The sequence below is a fragment of the Aythya fuligula genome, chromosome 23, assembly GCF_009819795.1.
Source record: "Aythya fuligula isolate bAytFul2 chromosome 23, bAytFul2.pri, whole genome shotgun sequence".
Classification (NCBI taxonomy): domain Eukaryota; kingdom Metazoa; phylum Chordata; class Aves; order Anseriformes; family Anatidae; genus Aythya; species Aythya fuligula.
Genome location: NC_045581.1, coordinates 3,472,731 through 3,491,043, shown reverse-complemented (window position 1 = coordinate 3,491,043; position 18,313 = coordinate 3,472,731). Strand labels below are relative to the sequence as shown.

The following is an 18,313-nucleotide window of genomic DNA, read 5'->3' as shown; positions in this document are numbered from 1 at the left end:
CTTCCCCTCTCCTGTAACATGCAGCCCTGTTTTCCCCCCTCTTGCAGTTGCCAAACACTAAATATCGACTAGATCTTACACAGCTGTGCTACAACCCAATCTGAAGAGGTTGTTTTTTTCTAGGACTATCAACTAAGACCAAAGAGCCCCTGGAGATCTTAACTGCTCTGCGCTGTCTCGTGTCTCTTACTGCTGAAGGTCTGAACACGCTAACCTTGGTCCCAGGGGTGAGATGCGTGTCTGGGAGCGTGCGCATGTGTGTGTGCTGCATTCGGGCTGTTCTTCCATGTGGTGCAATCCCTGGTCTTCCTGTTCCTGCTGTGGAAGGATGAGAGGCCTTCCCTTCCTCCTCCGGCTGCTTCTGGCCGCCAGGCGTTGATGAGAGAGACTGCACAGTGCTGGCTGATCAAGGTAACCGGCTTCCTCTCCCTTCCAGAACAGTCTTTGTGAGATGAGAGAGCCTTGTGCGAGAGGGAGAGAGGTCACGGAGCCTCGTGGCTGGCAGCGTCTCTCAAAGGATGCTGTTCCCTGCAGAGAGAGGCCCCCCCAGCTCCCTCCTTGCAGTCGCAGTGGAGCTGACTGGGATCTGATCTCTGCCCTTCAGACAACGAGGTCCGTCTGCTCTGTCACCCGTGGGTGAAACCGAGCCATAGCAAGCCCCGGTCGTGCGGGAGCGTGCCCCTTGCCACCAGAAACGACTGGCCAGAGCTCTGCCGGGATGGATAGCTGCTGGCACTTGGCTGCTGAGGGCACGGTGCTTGTTTTCACGCAGTACCAGTGCAGGAGGTGCGACTGCTTGCTCAGTTTACCTGTTTGGTTGTCCACAACCTCTCCCAAGGCCACCCTGGCACTCAGTGCTCTTCAAAACCCAGAGGTAAAGGAAAATTCTCACTCGGGTGGCTTTCTGACGTGGTCTGGCCTTTTCTTTTTTGCTTCAGGCTTTCCTACTAGATGCATCCTCGTCCCCCTTCCTCCCACTCAAACTTTTTTTTTTTCAGCTTTCAGTAGACAATGTCTGCAGACTTTGATTTTTAAACTGAGACTGAGATGGAAAGCTTGGAAAAGAACAGACCTGTCCCCACCCGTTCACCTTTTGCTGTGGCAGCTATTTTTTGTTGTTTTTACCTTGGTGAGACAGTGCAGCTCTTTTACCTGCCAGTTGCAGTGTGAAAGCTACAAGATTCCCTGCCTCTGCAGAGGATTGCTTTTTTTTTTTTTTAATGGCTGCTTTGATTAAAAAGATAAATAATAATGGGAGAGAAGGGGAGAGAAAAATCTTTCTGCCTCTAGCCCCTTTTCCCCTCCTTGCGGGCAGATTGCCTGCTTTGGCGCTTGTTAATGAGGAATTTGTATTTATTGGTGAAGGAAAAAACATGCTGGGGAAGTAGGGAGAAGATGTTGCTTTATTGACCTCTGCCGTTTACTTCGACCCCCTCTTCGGGAAAGCTTCTTCCTGCTCTTTCTGGTTAACTCTTTCTAGCCTGGGATATGCAGGGATGCCTCCTTTATTTTTGTATTCTAGCAACGGGCTCTCCGTTAGGAGACTCTAGGATTCGTAGTGTTGCGCCGACCATTATTAATTCTAGCCTTTTCGAGTACTAAAGATGATCATCTCGTAAACTTTGCCCCTGCAGTTGTAGAGGTAACACACAAGCCTTACTGCCCTCGTTAGAAGGAGCAGAAAACTTGTTTCTGTGGTCCCTGGAAGAGAAAGAGTTAAGCAATTAAACAATTCTTTGTTCTAGTTCCTTCTTGGTGTCGTTTTGTTTGGGGGATTATTGTGGCTTTGTTCCACTTTCCTCCTCCGTGGAGGTGGAGGTGGAGGTGGGTGGGTGGAGGGTGGCCTGGTTGGGCTGGATGTTGGCTGTTCACCGGTGCTGCCCCTGTAAAATCGAGTGGGAAGGGGGCTGGGGAGCCTGGGACACGGTGTGTGGGCTTGGAGCTGTAGGGTTAGTGCTGGTGTTAGCTCGTTACCCAGGTGTGGGGACTCGGATCTGGCTGCATTTGGGAGCAGAGCCCACCTCTGGCTTGATTTCGAGCTCACGCTGCCGGGGTGAGGATGAGAAGGGCTGCCTGGGGAAGAGAGGTGGTGCTCACACCTTACAGGCAGATAAACGGTCGTACGATGGAGTTACTTGCTCTGAATCGTGTTATGTCGGGATAAAATTGACAAAATCTTTGAGTCCCTGCTTAATCCAAGAGTTAGAGGTGAACAGGGTGGTGAAAAGCAGAGTAGGGAAAATAGCACATCCTGAGTGTTTATTGCCTGGAAATCTCACACAAGCGTGGTGCACTGGACATGCACGTTCAGACCCAGAGGTGATCCCTTGCTAGAGGATGTCACAAACTCACTTTCTCCTTTGGGCTCCTGCTGCAAAACCTCCCAAACGCTTCCCTGCCCTCCAAGCTGTGCAGTGCTGGGCCTTGGGTTAGAAAACCAGTCCATTATTTTCAGAATCTGTTTGAACTCTGAGAAATTCCTGTTAGACACCTTTCTGCTGAAGGCCTTTTGAAGGCCTCGTCATTTCAGATCCTGTCGGATATAAATTATTGCTTGAAAAGGCAGCTCTGCTCCAACAAAGCAGTGTGCATCCACAGCTGGAATTGGCAATCAGCTAATTAGGTCAGCTCTTGGGCTGAATGGTTGGACAAAGAGGGAGCATGGCAAGGGGGAGCTGAGTGGTTGAATCGTGGGTGGAAAGGCCTAGAAGGACCTGGAAAATCAGCTTTATTTGTAACTTGAGCAAGAGAATTGGATAGAGGAGGGGGGAGAGGAGCAATCCGCCCTGGGAAGGGGGGAGAGGAGCACCAGCAGCCCTAGGGATGAGCTCGCTTCCCTCTGCTGCGCCTGTTGGCAGTGCCAGGAGCGAGGCTGCAAAGGGCTCAAGATGGCTCCCACCTCCCAGCAAAATGGGAGCAGGATGTCAGGAAGCTGCCTGCTGCTGCAGCGAGGAATTAAGCCCTCCCGCGTGCTGTGCTCCTTGTGGCTCGTTCAGGCCTTGCTGCTGCAGGAGATGACACTGCTGGGAAGCCCCTCCGGCGCTGGCAAGCAAGGAGGGAAGGTGTAGGCCTTTTTGGGGGATTGCGCTGCGCTTGGCTCTTGGAGCTCTTCCACCGTGTGCCCCGTGTCCCCGAGAAACTGCTGGCTTTCCCTTTAAGCGACATAAAAGTTGCCCTGTGGCTGCGTCAGGTGGAGAGGGAGAGAGAAGGAAAAGCAGCTTTCGAGTGACAGGGAGGCGGAAAAGACCTGAAGGTGAAAGCTGAGGGTCGAGATGGCTTAAGGGCACGCTTTTGGGGTGGGTGGCTGAGCCTGCGTATGTTCTTGCGCTGGTGAGTAGCACCATCATCAATACAGATGAGAGTGACGTTTCTGGTTCACGCTGAGCGATTAGAGGCTGTCAGACTGCAGCAGGCGCAGACCACGGGAGAGGAGCAACAAAAACGCACAGCGACCCGCCCCAGCATCACCTCCGGGGCGGAGGAAGGACGCCGTGGTGTCCTCCATCAGCCCGTGCCCCGCTGACGCTCTCGGTCGGCTCCCGCACGCGGTGGTGCTGCCGCCGCCGCCGCGGTTGTCAATGTCAGAAGGGGGAGGGGACCTCTTCCTCGAGTGGTTTGGTCCTGGCAGTCCCTGTAATGTTGGAGCTGTCACAACAGGGAAAGGTTCCCAAGGAAGCTGCTTACCGAACGGGAGCTGGCTGGGTGCCTGCTTCTTTCAGCCTCAGAGATGAGCCGGGGTAGAAAGGGGAGGTAGCAAAATCCCTTCCAGCCTCAGCTCCGCCAGCGGTGCTGGGTGCTTGGGCTAAACCCAAACTGGTGTGGGGTCAGGGCTGCTCCTTCCTAGGGTCTCCTCACCGAGAGGCTCTGTGCCTCCAGGCTACGAGGCCACGCTGGGCCCTGCAGGCATCGTCCCCAGGATGTTTTTGGCCGAGGGGAGGTAAAGCTGACAGGAGAGCAGAGCCGCTGGTGGCAAGTTGCTGGCAGGAACGGGAGCGAAACCTTTTGTTTCTCGTCAAATGAGAGGCTGCAAAAACAATGATGGCAGCGTTCCTGCTCCCTACGTTTAATCCAGTATTGTAGCCGGGCAAGATAGCTGCAATAAAACGCCCGGCCGTTAATTTTATGCATGGGAAACTTCTTACCTGCTCTCCCCCCTGCTCCCTCCCCCGTACCTCCGGTTTCTTTTCCAACTGCAGCTATTTTTCCCTGCTGACTTCAGGTGTTTTGTATTCTGCTTAGATCAATAGCAGAACAACAGCAGCCTTCCAGTTGTCACCAGGAAGACCCTGCTGTCAGCTACAGCTCACCCGTTTTCTGCCAGTGCGCTGTGAGGGCTGGAGAGCCCTTCTGCCTGCCTGACAGCCCCACCGAGAGCTGCGCGGTGCAGGAACGCCGTATCGATTTTTTTTTTTTTTAAATCCAGCCTGAGGAAAGTGGGGTTCTGTGCTCCAGCACTTGAGTTTTTGCCCTCCTGCGTTTGGTTTGAAGAGGCAATAAAGCAGGCTGGCTGAGATGCCCCCCGGCCGGGCGGGAAGGGAGGCCGTGCGGTGGCACTGCGGGGCCGTGTGTCCTGCAGAGGCTGTCAGCGCCGTCCCTGCCGTGGGGCTTTGCCAAGGGAGCTGGTCCCCGGTGATACGCTGCTTAGCAGCCTTTGAGACACGAGCAGGAAGAGCAAATCCATTGCCTAATCTGACAAACGTGCCAGGACCGCGTTAGCTGATGTGAACACTGGGCTCTGTTCGTGTGTTTCAACAATCTCTGGTACTTATGTTAGCTTGGAGCAAATCAATGCAAATATTTTTCTTCATAGAACAAAAAGCATTCACTGGAACACATACAGCCTCTGTGTCTATCTTCTACCCCAAGTGCCAAAATAGGAAGCATTTTAGAAACCAAAGCACCGGGCATGGCTTTGCTCTCGAGTGTCTGTTGTTTTTGTTGTTGTTTTATTCTTTTTTTCCTTTGCTTTCTCTCTCTTTTGGAACTGGACTGTTTTGTGAATCCCTTCACCGTCGGATTACAAGGAGCGCAGTCTCAGGCTCTTGATCAGCTCTGACGCAGTGACAGGTCATGCTGAGCCGGTGCCTGCACTGCAGCTTGACTCGAGCTGCTCCCGGTGGGTGCCTGGGTGGGTGGCTCTGCCTCAGCCCTGACGCCTCTGCAGCTGCCCTCCCTCTCGGAGGGATCTGTTCCAAAACGTGGTCTAGACTAGGAGGCAAGGTGGGATGGTAGACGAGCCGAGAGCTTTGTAGAGGCGAGGAAACATAGACTGCAGCACAATACTAGTTGAACTGAAGCTTCAGTACTCATATGACAATTTAGTGTGTACGGAGGGCAGGTAGGCTGTCTGAACTAGACTGTTAGCCAATGCTTTCCACTGCCATACCGGCAAATGCAAACTGGGTCCCCTCTGATGTGCCTGTTCTGTGGGCAGAGGCTCCTGACAGCCTGGGCTTTCAAGCTGGAAGCTTCCTTAGTCTGTAATGTAGTGGGCGTGTAAGCACCGCGCTGTCCCCGGAGCACTGCTCCTGGGGAGGACGCTGACAGATGTGGAAGGCTGGCCTCAGCTTAAGTTTTAAGCTAAGTCAGGTGATGGAAAGTAGAATGCAGGAGGTAGAGATGAGAGAAGGCTTTGAAGGAGAGGGTTTATGAGGAAAAATGGGGCCATTATGTAAAAGCTGTAACTTGGTGATGCTGTTGGGAACGTGGCTCTCATCGTAACAGGGTTTGGTTGTGGATAACGAAAGCCAGCTCCTTGTGTGAGCACAGTGCTTGGCTCTGCCTTGCCTCTGTGCTGTGACAGAGCTAAAATGGAGGAGCCACGTGCTGGAAGGGATAAGCTGCAAGAGCTTTGTGAGCAACCCCCCAGCGTCGTGCCGTCCAACACCACAAACTGCTGGAAGGAAACCTCTGCTAACTGTGGGCCTTGGAAATGCAGCTCGAGATCGCAACGCAAGGAGGACACGAGCAGCTTCCAGGAGGAACACAGAAGGATGTGAAGAGGAGAGGGGGGTCTGGACGCCTGGCAGCTCTCCTGTGCCTGCTGGGCACAGCATCCTGGTGGCAGGCAACGTTGTCCCTCTTCCTTCCACTCGTTCAGTGACTCGTCACTCTGTATTTTGCCGAGTGTGTTGTGGGGGTGGAAACCTGGAATAAACCCATTTCTTCTTCAGCCTCCTCGTGTAGAGTTTGAATTAAACTTCCTAATAAAGCAATTGTTATTTTTCTAAGCCGATTCTCCAGGTGTAAGTGCTGTTCCTCCCCCTGCCCTCCCTCGCATTCCTCCTGTCCCGGGGGGGTGCTGCTTTTCCCCTGGGGACATGTGGGAGGGTTCCACTGTCCCTACACCATTGGCACACCCACGCAGGGGGATCCCCCTGTCCCTGGCTGTGGGTGCCAACGGTGTAGGCCTGAGGGGCTGCTACAGAGCACGAAGCCCGCTGTAAAGCGAAGCCGTGACTGCGGGGGGCGTTGAGCCCCGCTCCTGGCTTTTGGGGAGGGGGTAGGTCCCTCGGGGAGGGGTCCCCGACCCCTGCGGCCCCCAGGCCTCTCCCACTTCCTGGTTACGGGGCGCACCCGGAAGCGGCCGCGCGGTTTCCAGGAAGTGACGCCATGGCGCGGCGGCCGGGCGGGGCGGGCGATGGCGGAAGCGGAGGCCAAGATGAAGCAGTTCCATGGCGCCGGGGGGGCCGGGCTGGACGCCGAGCGCGGCCGCTTCCCCTACTGCGTCGTCTGGACCCCGATCCCTGTCCTGACGTGAGGCCGGGAGCCTCGGGGGCTCGGCGGGGAAGGCTGTGCCGGGAGCCGCTTGGGTCTCCGCAGGAGTTGGGGCCCGGGGGGGAACCGGCTCGGCCTGGGGGGGGTCGCGGCTGGGGAGCGAAGGGGCCTCGGGGGGCCCAAAACCGCGGGGGCTTCGCAGCCAGCCCCAGGGGAGCCCCTGCTGGGTTTGTCTGTGGTGTTGGCAGGGTGTAGGCAGGCTTCAAGGAGAGTTTTGGAGGTGTTTTTGTTTGTTTTGTTTGTTTTTTATTTTTTTTCTTGCAGTTGTGGGAAAATGGGAAGCCCTAAACATGTGGTTCCTGGAGGGGGGGGTGATTTTCACGCCGTCCCCATCCCCTCCAATTGCAGCCGGGTGTGAATGTTTGCTGAGCCGGGGCTGAAAGTCAGGGCGAAGACGTGGCGTGGTCTGTGGGGCTGGGAACGGCGCCGGGCCTCTGCTCAGCCGGGAGAAAACTTCCCTGTGCTGCCCCGCGTGTACGAACCTGCCCTGATCGTTATCTTCTCTTTTTCACAAGGCTGCACATCCCGTCCTTCCCATTCCAAAGCTTTCAACCTCCTTATCTCCCCCCGGGACTGCTGAGGAGAGCTGTCCTGCCGGAGTTAGTGGGTGTCCCTGTTTGTTTGTGGGCTCGTTCCCCATCGAGCAGAGGCATCTTCGTCTTGATTTTTTTAGCAGTGGAAATTTCAGCGTCGTTATTTGGTGAAATCTCTCGCTAGATTGCATAATTGCCCCAGTTTTCTTTCTCCGACGTTTCCTGTCATCCTGGGGTTTGGAGGCTTGAAAGCCAGTCAGCGTCGGGGGGAGAAGTAAGGAGAAGGAAGGTCTGTTTACACCTTTGAAGGTGGCAAAGCTGTGACAGGGCTGCGTTCAGCTGCACCTCCTGGCTGATAGAACACGGCTCTGTGCAGGCAGCGAAGCCGCCTGGCTGCTTTGCATCGCACCAGATAGGAAAACGCAGAGGTGAAGTGATACAAGTGCTGAAACTTTGCAGGAAGCCTTTCCCTGCGTGGTGAGGTTACGTTATCAGCAGGAGCTGGGCGCAGTTTATCTCCTCAGCTGCGCTTGCCGGCGTGCTTGGCTTTATCTGCTCGTTTCGGTGGGTTTAGGATCTCCCTAATTGAGCAGTGATTCTGTTCTTGTTTAACCTTGCTGTAATGGCACCTGAAATAGTAGTCTCTGGGCACGGTCCCATGAGGGGAGGGAGAAATCAGAGAGAGGGCAGCAAAGCTGAGGATGCAGGAGGGTGTGGGTGAGCGCTGGTGCTTGGCCTGAAATGCTTTGTAGGGGTCACAGGGGATCCGAGGGGGAGATAAAGAGCTGCAGAGCTGCAAATATCAAAGGAGGAGGAGGACGAGTCTTTGAAACACAGAGATCATTTAGAGGGAGATTGTTCTTCCTGGAGCCAGCAGCCCCGCTTTCCACCTGAGGTGCCAAAATCTAGTTGCAGTGTGAAGGGGGAGATGGGCATGGGGACCTTTTCTTCTCAGCCGTTGAAGTGGGAAGGCCGGCTTTATCTCACCACTGTTTCATCAGGATCTAACCTTTTTTAACTCGGAAGCCCAAATGGGGTGTTTGGGAGCCTGGGGCTTGCCCTTCCCTGTCCGGGGAGGTGCAGGCAGTGCAGGCCACTGGAGTCCTGCTCATCCTGTAACTGCAGCCACTCAAAAACTTGAAAAGTGCCTTGAAAAATGATGTTTTTTAATTTGAAAAGTGAAAACTTGAAGCCTGACCACCCTGCGGATGAGCCGACTAGATCAGCTCATCAGGGATCACAGCTCTGGGTGTTTTCCCTTTCCAGCTCAAGCCCGCTTTCCCTTTGCTTGTACCTCTCCTGCTTTCACCTCCCGGCCTGTCCCATGCTGTGCAGTTCGTTGCGTGGCTGCTCCTGCGGGCTCCTGGCAGCAGGACACACGCTCTCGGTGCGATCGGGGGGCAAATATCTCAGCCTGACGCCTCCCTTGTTGCCTCGGCAGGTGGCTCTTCCCTATCATCGGCCACATGGGCATCTGCACGTCGACCGGGGTCATCCGGGACTTCGCGGGGCCGTACTTTGTCTCGGTAAGTAGGCAACAGATCCGGGTACGCGAGGCAAACCCTGTGCTTGGTCTGCGTCTCACCTCTGCTGGGGGCTTCTGAGCCACCCCCTGCCTTTTGCAGCTCCAAGTTCTGCAGAGTAATGGCTTTAGGTGTTTCCGAGACCGTGGATCAATGCCATGGAGGTTGCTGTCCAGTGCAGATCATCTGGGAGGTTGGTAAACAGTGGCTAGTTTGGTTTGGGGAGCAGGAGGTGAAGGATCTTGTGCTCTGTGCTCTTAACGGGGAGGTTTGGACCTGAATTCTTTTGCAGTAGCCCAAGTTTCAGGAGCTGCTTTCAAACCTCTCAGCATGCCTGCTGCTGTCGTGGTGCGTGGCATCAGGCGTGTGACAATCTTCTACACTGCGTTATAGCCTGCTGGAGTCTGCAAGCAGGGGAATTTTAGGTGGGATAATTAATGCTCCTTAAAGATTAGGACACTTACACCTTAGAGCTGACGAGGCATTCACAGTTTAAAGGGAGGGAACACGGTGCATACACCATGGAGCCAGGTAATGCCACTGCGTACAGAGCATGAACGCACTCACCCCCTGAACAAGAGCTTACAAACACAGCTGAGACCTAAAACACGGATGGGGTCGGTGTTTTGGGACTGTTGAGGCGACGTGGCGGTGTCCTCGTTACGTGATCACGGGCTGAGAGGTTTCCAGCAAGAGGTGTGTCATGAACGCAGTGCGGGGCTGTCCTCACGAGCTCCCTTTTTTCTGTTTTATTTGTAGGAAGACAACATGGCCTTTGGGAAGCCAGTGAAGTAAGTGCTCCCGTGACTTTGTATGGAACTGAGCAGCTGACCTGCAGATGTCCTTTAATTCACGGAGGCAGCCAGGCCGTAACACTGCTCTTCTCGTTGTTCACATAACCTAATTCAAGTGGACGGCTGCTGTGTCTGTGCTTTTCAAGAAACCACGTTAAGTTCAGTCTTTTTAGAAGCGTGGCAGCAGGATAATGGCATTAATAACTGTAGCTGTACGGAGCCTTTACAAGAAAAAAAAAAGGCCAAAACATTTTAAAAGAATGTTAGCAACAAGTGCTCCAAGTAAATGGTGCCCGTGCTAATGACCTGTCATCACTCCCATCTTGTTAATGATGTTCTGGGGTAGGGGGTGAGGTTCCTGGGCTTTGTGTGTCTGTCAGATCACGTTTACATTTTAAGTGGCCTGCAGGCTTCATCTCAGAGCACATGAAAGCCGTTCAGAGGGGCCTGTAGCCTCGAGGCCTGCAATTTCTCTGTCCGGAGTGCTCCAGGGCTGAGGGTGCTGAGTGTTGGTTCCTGCAGCATGTGCTGGTCTCGAAGGGTGCAGTTCCTTGGGCTCCAGAGGCAGCCTTTTTCCTAAGCCCTTCAAGCAGCTTCCTGCTGGGAAGGGCAAAAAAGATTGCAGGGGAGCAGCAGCAGCAGAGCCAAGGGATCACGGAAGGGATCTGTTCTCGTTTCCCAGGTACTGGAAGCTGGATCCTGGCAAGGTGTACTCCTCCAACCCCAACATGTGGGACACGGCTGTGCACGATGCCTCGGAGGAGTACAAGCACCGAATGGTACGGCTGCGGTGCCCGCGTCCTGCCTGGAGCGACACCTCCCCGGGGTTGGGGTCCTTCCTGCAGGACTGGGACCTGTGGGCCTGCACCAGCCCCGTGGGCGGGGCTGGGGAGCCCTGAGGCAGGATTTCTAACGCTCTGCCCCTTCTTCTGTTCCAGCACAACCTCTGCTGCGATAACTGCCACTCTCACGTGGCTCTGGCCTTGAACTTGATGAGATACGACAACAGCACCTCCTGGAACATGGTCAAGCTCTGCTTCTTCTCACTCCTCTATGGGAAGTACGTGAGGTGAGCTGAGAGCAGTCTAGATCCAGCAGGCAGAGGGGCTTTGTTTCTTTCCTTCTTCCCATCCCTCCAGAGCTTCAGCCTCTTGGGAAAGGAAGGAACATCTCACCCCCTGCCCACAACACATGGGGGAGTGTTGCTGGTAGGTGGTGCTCTCACTGCTTGTTCTTAAGCAAAGAACCAGGAGCGTTTGCTGGGTTGCACTGGATGCTGCTCCTGAGATACCGTCCCTAGCAACGAATTTAGGGTGCCAGGAATTTGGGAAATGCTAACTAGAGCAAATATCGCTCTCTGTGTTGTCTTTTGGCTGGGTTAGGTCAGAACAGAAGGTCACAGAATGGCTCCTCTCCAAGGATTGCTGGTTTCTCTTCCCTCTCTTGAATCTTGTTTACACTAAAACTAGTCTGATTTCCAGCTGGAGTGGAGAGGGAAACCCTGAGCTTTCCTTCTTAGAAAGAGCTCTTAATCTCCATTTTATCTCCTTGGGCCTGGAGAGGAGATTCTGCAAGGACAGCCCTGAATAAAGGTTTCTCGTTGCTTCCCTTCTGCTGGGTCTGGCCTTTCTGGAAGAGCCCAACCAGCTTTCCTGCAAGCGTGGTCCCCCTGCGCTGGGTAAATACACCGGCAGCCTGAACACTGAGGCTGACTGAAATGGGGTTTCATTGTTTGTCTGTGGAGATATGAAACATGCCAAAGTTATAGACTTTGACCTGGATTTGAGCTGGAAGGCGAGTCCAGCCCTGTTGCTCATGATGCAGTTATTTGTGGACCTGATTTAACCTCACATTTTTAACGTGTACTGTGTGGCAGTGCTAGCAATGGATAAGAGAAACATCTGTCTCCTGGTTTCTCCACTTACCATCACTTTCTTCTCTCCCTCCTGCCTTCCTCTGCTGACTTCTTATGTTCAAACTCTCCCCTGTTGTGTTTTTTTTTTCCCATCTTGCAGCGTAGGGGGATTTGTGAAGACCTGGCTTCCCTTTGTCCTCTTCCTGGGGGTGATCCTGACGGTCGTTCTGACACTTCACCTGCGGTGATGACAGCTGTGAGCTCCCCGTCCTGCGGGCACACGAAGGAAGAAACTGTGACTGCTTGACCCAGCGAGGTGGAGGCGTGGGACTCCGGGAGGCGTTTTCTGGGGAAGGTGGCCACTCCACTCCATTGTAACAACTCATCTTTGTTCCCCGGGACTGGCTTCTTACCCTTCTGTTTCTGTTCTGTCGACGGTGTCTCCCAACAGCAGAGGTCCTGAAGCCTCCTGATCCCTCCCTGAATTTGCTCCCTCCCTGCAATTTGGTAGGTAGAAACGCAATCAGGAAAGGAGAGGTGTGGGCACCTTTGCATTCCGTGTGAGGCAAACCCTGCCTCCTGCTTCAGGAGCGCGGGCAGCTGCACCTTGTAAGGTTCTCTCTGATCACCTCTGGGTTCTTCCTCCTGGCAAACCTCATCAGGTGCCTCCTGGGGTTTCCAGTCTCCCAGGGGCAGTTGTTTCCCTGTTGCACGGCTCTCCTGCAGCACACGTTTCACAGTGGAGGTGTGGGGCTCCTCCTGGGGGTGCGCAGCCCTCGCTGACGGTCTCCCCAGTAGTGCCAGAAAGGTGTTGACGGCGCAGCACTCCTCTGAGGAGAGACACACAGAGGAACGCTCCGTGGCGGGGCAGATGCGTCTGGTCCTGCTGGTGAGCCCAGAAAAGCAGGAAACTAGGGCTTGGGTATGGCTCGTGGCAGTCTGCACACTTTCAGCAGCGTGTCGCAGAGCTGGGAGTCTGCTGCCAAATCCCTTTTAGCTTGTGCCAGAGAAAATCTAGCTTCCCCGCTTCTCCCTGGGCTCTGAATGCCTGAAATTGTCGTTACACTCCTCCCAAGCTGCTTAGCTTCCCTTTGATCCCGAGTGCTTTGCATGTCACAGAAATCACGCCTGCAGAGGTGGCGGCAGCAGCAGCAGGTACTGGCTCCCGGGACAGAAGGCTTTGGGGCTGTGAAAGCATCCGTGCCTTGCAGGGCAGTGCCCGAATCCTGGGCTTAGTGGGGCCAACGGAGGTTTAAAGAGGTGGAGGGACTGGCGGGCAGGCGTGCTCTGCTTGGGATCTGCAGCAGCAAACGGGGCACTGCTGTCTTGTGGCTGGTCCCGGGGTGCTGCCTGGGGAGCTGTGGCGTGTTCTGGAGAGCACACTCTGGGGTGAAAGCACTTGGAAGGTGAAAAATTTAGAAGGTCTGGCAGTGCTGGGGGTCTGATGGCCCTTCCGAGCCCTGGAGCAGGCAGAACTGCTCCTAGAGGAGGTGGTTTGGGAGTGCTGAGCAGGGAGCGTGCCTGGGGTCAGGTCCCTGCTTGCTGAGGCTCCGGCTGCTTTCTGGGGAGCTCTTAGCCGGGTGGCTGTCGGGTGTCCCCCGAGGGCTGCGTGCCATTAAGCAGATCCCCTCTGATTGCAGAGGAAGGCTTAGATTTTCCGCTCCTGCCTTGAAAGGCCGGCTCTTTACTCCACTACCTGATGGATTTCAGCCTCAAGGAGTGCTCGTGGCCAGCAAGAAAGCTCTTTTTTGTCTGCGTGCCATCCCTGTGGCTTCCTCTGATGTGGCAGCCCTGTCAGTCCCCCTGCTGGCTCTGGAGGCCGTCCCTTTGTGCCTCCCCATCTGCTTCCATCCCCCTGACCCCCCCCTAGCTCTACAGGGGGGCTGGGGGCTCTTGGGCTTCTCAAATTCTTCATTTCCTCCTCGGTCACACTTAAATAGCCCCTTAAACCTCTCCGTTCTCCCTAGCACCCGGTTGTCCTTGTCACCTGGTGCTGGCCTGGCGGGGTGGGAGCTCCTCGCTGCCCTTCCCTACGTGCCTGGAGCTGAAGCAGGCGGCGTCTCCTGCGTGAAGTCCTTTAAACCCGAGCGGAGAGCGGGCTGGAGGGTGCTGAGGCCAATTAGAAAGCCAAAACCTGGATCAAAGAGAACCTTGCAAGGAAAAGATGGAATCTCACGGAGCTGCCCAGCGTCGCTGCTGTGCCCCAGGACAAGCCAGTGGAACGGGAGGGATCAGTCCTTTGCCCCAGTTTGTCATTTTAGCGCGATTCCTCAATGTCCTGCCAAGGATGCGCCGGGAGTCCCCGGCCCCAGGGCTGAAGCCAACCTGTCTTACGCAGTAGCAATAACCCAGAGACTCTTCGGGCTGTCTCACACATTGCTGCAGTGTTTCAGCGATAAGCTAGACGAGCGTTGCCAAAGCTGAGACTCCGAGGTGTCAGGGGAGGCCGGGAGCGGGGCTGCTGGCCACGATCCCCGCTCCCGGGACTTCGGAAAGTGCCGAGTGCCATTCCCCACCGGGAAAATCCTTCTCGTTTGCTCCCCGTGCTTTGTATTTTTTATTTTTTAACCAGATCTGGGTTCTGAACGGAGGCTCTTCCCCTGCAAACGAGCCCTGCGGGACCTCGGGCTGCGGAGCTGCTTCCCCTGCACCTCGACCGCCAGCAGGGTGGGACGGCTCCGGGCACCCAGAGGGAGCACGGGCGGCTCCACAGCAAGGTGTGCAGCAGAGGTAGCACGGAGCCAGCCCCGGCAGCCTTGCTGGCCTCCCTGTGCCTGCAGGAGGGCTCCTGCAGAGAGGCTGGCTGTGGGCTGGGCAGATTTACTGCTCCACCACGCCGCCGGCGCTGCGGGAGCGCGGGGAGACGGGCGATGCGTGGGGAGAGCGGGCTGGGAGGTGGGTGGGTGGGTGAGGAACGTGTTTTCCTTGCAGCTGCCTTCATCTCGCCGCCAGCTCCTTGCCCGCGGCCTCCTAAAGGTTCCCCCCTGTCCCTGTCCTCCCCGATGGCGCGTTTCTGGTCCCCTCCTTTCCCCTTTGCACGTGCTCGTGCTGCAGAGCTCCGTGGCTCTGCCGTGCTCTTCTTCGGCGAGGGCCAGCCCCTCCATACCCTCTTCCTTTGTTCTCTTGATCTCTGTGGGGCGCTGGATTACTTTGTAAATATTTAAACTCTGCTTCTGTGGTTTCATAATCCTGACGGTAGGGGAAATAAACTTATTTCTGTGGATGTCTCCAGGTGCCTTCTCTTATTGTCAAGGCTTCTCTCCTTCAGAAGCAGGCTCAGCTTTTCCCCCCCACGACCTCCTGAGCTGCAGCCTCCTGCCTGCGGGCAGCGCGAGGAGCTGGCCCTGGAAGGCCCCCGCGCCTTTCCTTTCACAGAGCTGCCCTTGCTGCGTGGCCAGAAGTCACGGTCCTGTTTGCAGAGCTGCTGTCGGGAAGAGAAGGGGGGGGGGGAGCTGGGGAGGGGATGGCGCTGGGAGCCGCTTGCTGCAGAGCTGGAAGCCTTTGCTGCAGTGCAGGCAGAGCCCGCGCTGTGCCAGAGCTTTAATGCCAGGGCTCCGAGAGCCAGGGCCCTTCTGCGGGCCTTTGTTTAGGGGAAAGGTTTTAGGGGAAGGGGCCCTGCCTCGTGCTGGGCTCGTCCCTAACCCCCTGCCAGCTCAGCACAGCCCTGCGTGGCCCCGAGCAGGCAGAGAGCCGAGCATTTGGGGAGGAGGATGCTTTTTGGTCCCCCCCCCTTGTAGGTTTATCTCATTCAGCTGTGGATAACTTCCCTCCACGCAGCCCCAGGTTTGGCATCCCTCTTTTCTCAGCATCTGGGGGGGTTTTCGCCCCCCAGCTCCTCAAAGCCCGGAGCCCCCCGTGGCTTCCCTCGCCCCGCGAGCTGCTGGAGGGGGGCTGGGGGTGCTGAGACCAGGCCAGGACCCCAAACCCCCCGCCCTGGGTGTGGGGCTGGGGGTCTCTCACCCCTTTTTGCTCCGTGGGGAGCGCGCTGTGGCTGCGGTGGTTGGCGGCAACGCCACGACGTCTCCTACCCCTCACCACGGGGGGGCTGCGATGCTGGGGACGTGATGCTGGCACCGAGGGGGGGGGGGTCAGGGCGCTCCCAGGGCCCCGGCAGCCCCCACTGCCCCCGATGTCCCCCCAAGAATGTCCCTATGGGGATGGGGGCACGGGGCCGCCCTTGGAGTGGGGTCACTTGGCTGCAGCTGGCTGCACGGGGGGGGCACATCACAGGACCCCCCCCCCCCCCCGAGGTCTGATCTCAAGCAGCACTTCAGCATTTGCATCTTTGGAGCTTCCCAAATGCCAGCAGCGGGGCCTGGGCCGCCCTTAGGGCCAGGTTACCCCCCCTTAGGGCTTCCCTGTCATGCTCGGTCCCCCCCCATCTGTTTTGTTCCTCAGCAAGGGGGGAGCAGGCGCAGCGCAGGGTCCCTCCCCCTGCTTGTTGTCCCCGGCTGGAGCCGAGGGTGGGACCTCTGCGATATCCCTGCATGGGTAAAAAAAATAAAACTGCATCAAAATCCCCCTGCTCTGGGGTGCTCGGCTCCGTCCCTGCGTCCCCAACTCCATCCCCGCGGGGGGGGGGCCACATCCTGCTGCGCTCCCCACAGCGCTCAGCCCCCAGAGCTGCCTCTGACACCCCGATTTCCCCCCTCCTGAGGCCGGGGGTCCCGTGGGGTGCTGCCCCCTGCCCTCCACACGTAAGGAGCCCCAAACCCACCGGCTCTGCCCCCTGTCCCCTGCCTCAGTTTCCCCCCCCCCAGGCTCGCCCACGCCTGGCGCACCCGAGGAACGGGTCCGGGGCTGGGCACGTGGGTGGGAGCAGAAATGAGGCCGAGCCTGTTCTGGGTGCCCGCGGGGCTGCTGCCAGCACCCAGCACCCTGCACCCAGCACCCAAAGGAGCTGCTCCTGCGCTGGGTGCCCCCCCCCAGCCCCTCCACGAGTGACCGTGGGGACATCGGGGCAAAACCCCGCGTGGGTGCGGGTCCCTTGGGAAGGGCTTTGGGTGGGGAATGGGTTCAATCCTGCGGGTGGTGCAAAGAAAATTGTCCCCCGGGGGTGGCCGGGTGTCACCAGCCCCCGGGCGCGCTGCGGGGGGAGGCTACAGCGAGAGCCAGCAAATTTGTCACCCCTGGTCACCCCCCCACACCAGGATCAGCACCCCAAATCCTGCCCTGTCCTTTTCTAGGGCAGCCTCAGCACCTCCCTGGGGGGGTTTGGTGCTGGGGGGGCTGCGCGCAGGGGGCTCGGTGCCAGCAGGGACCCGCGGAGGTTTCGGAGCATCCCCTGCGCAACGAGGGGGGGACGCAGGGACACGGGGAGGGTGCCCAGCCTCGAGGTCTGCCCCGAACACCCCACGAGGAGAGGACAGCGGACAGACAGACGGACACGGACGGGCACAGACAGACGGCCACGGACAGGCAGGGCCCTCGCTGCAGCCCCATTTCCTCCGAAACCTCCCTAAAAATAAGCTCGGCACCGCCCGATGCACCCGGCCTGATCCTGCGCGGGGCTGAGCACGGGGGGGGGTTTGTCCTGAAGGGGAGACCCCCCCCCAAGGTGGGAGACCCCCCCCCGAGCCTTGAAGGTGTGCCAAGGGGGGCTGGAGGCTGGGGGTGCCCATGGGGTGGGGGAGCCCTATGGGATTTGGGGGGGGTCTGCAGCCCCCCCGGGACCCCCAAACTGCCCCACGCTGGGTTTTGGGGTGCTGCAGGGCACTGTGGGGAGGGAGGATCTCACACCAGTCCCCCCAGTTCCTCCCAGTTCCTCCCAGTTCAGCTCAAGGTGGGGCCAGGTAAGGCTCCCTGCTGGGGGGGGGCGCATCCTTCCCCATTTCCCCCCCCCCAGCTGGGAACGGCTCCTCCTGCCCCATCCCATCCCCTCCAACCCACCCCAGCACCACTGCTGCCCCCTTTCCTTTCGGGCTCTCCCTTTCTCCCCAGTTTCCTGACGCCTCCCAGTTCAGCCCAGTTCAACCCAGTGCAGCCCAGTCCCGTCCGGCGGGTGCTGCTGGCTCCAGTCCCTGCTTTCGTGCCGCCGAGGCGAGGAGGCGCCTTGCTCTCGCCTGCGGTTGACTCAGCTTTAGGGCCTCCAGCACCCAGCGGGGCGCGGGGGGCACCCCTGGAGACGAGGGTCCCCGTGGGGGCTCGGGGTGGGGGGGCCACGAACCACGGCCGGGGGCCCATGGCCCCACAAAATCCCCTGGGCAGGTAAGGGCGGCCGCGGGGGTGACCCCGTTACCGGCCCCACAGCACGGGAAATGGGGGCTGGGGGTAGGATTTGGGGTCTGGCTGCTCTCACGGGGGGGCTGCAGCCTCCGAATTTCGCTCTTCGTCTCGGGGGGGCTCCAGGAGCCCCCATTTTTGGGTGTTTTTTTTGCCTGCTCCGCTGGGAGCCCTGCAGGTGTGGGTTGAGCTGGATGGGCCCCGAGGCCACGGTGATGGGCTGCGGGGCCCCGGGTGCAGGTTGGGGGGCTGGGGGGGTGCCAGGAGGGGGCTGCCAGCCCGGGGGGGGGGGCTCGGCTGCATTTTGGGAGGGGGCCCTTTGCATGCACCCCATGCACCGGGGCTGGCGAAGGGGAACGGGGGCTGCGCACCCCCATCTTGCGGCTTACTGGGGAGGTTTGACTGGTTTAACTGGTCTCCCCTGTGTCTGTGTCTGGGGGTGGGGGGGTTCCTTGCACACCGGTGGGTGTGGGGCTGGCTTTTTTTTTTCCTGTTGCCCCCCTCCTGCGCTTCCCCCCCCCCCCCGCCCGGGTGTCTGTGAGGGGCAAGGAAACCGCAAGCGCGCGTGGGCCAGCCCTCGGTGACATTTTGGGTGCTGCTGTGTTCCGG

The 18,313-nt window shown here is 57.8% G+C and overlaps 1 protein-coding gene across 1 annotated transcript; it reads left to right on the top strand.

The window, feature by feature from the left end:
- The first annotated feature begins 6,640 nt into the window (after nt 1-6,640).
- TMEM222 (transmembrane protein 222) lies at nt 6,641-12,981 on the top strand. The gene is made up of 6 exons (XM_032202401.1): nt 6,641-6,756; nt 8,752-8,836; nt 9,593-9,624; nt 10,310-10,406; nt 10,566-10,696; nt 11,643-12,981. The coding sequence occupies exons 1-6, from the start codon at nt 6,641-6,643 to the stop codon at nt 11,728-11,730; spliced, it is 549 nt and encodes a 182-aa protein (XP_032058292.1). The 3' UTR covers nt 11,731-12,981.
- Nucleotides 12,982-18,313: the final 5,332 nt, after the last annotated feature.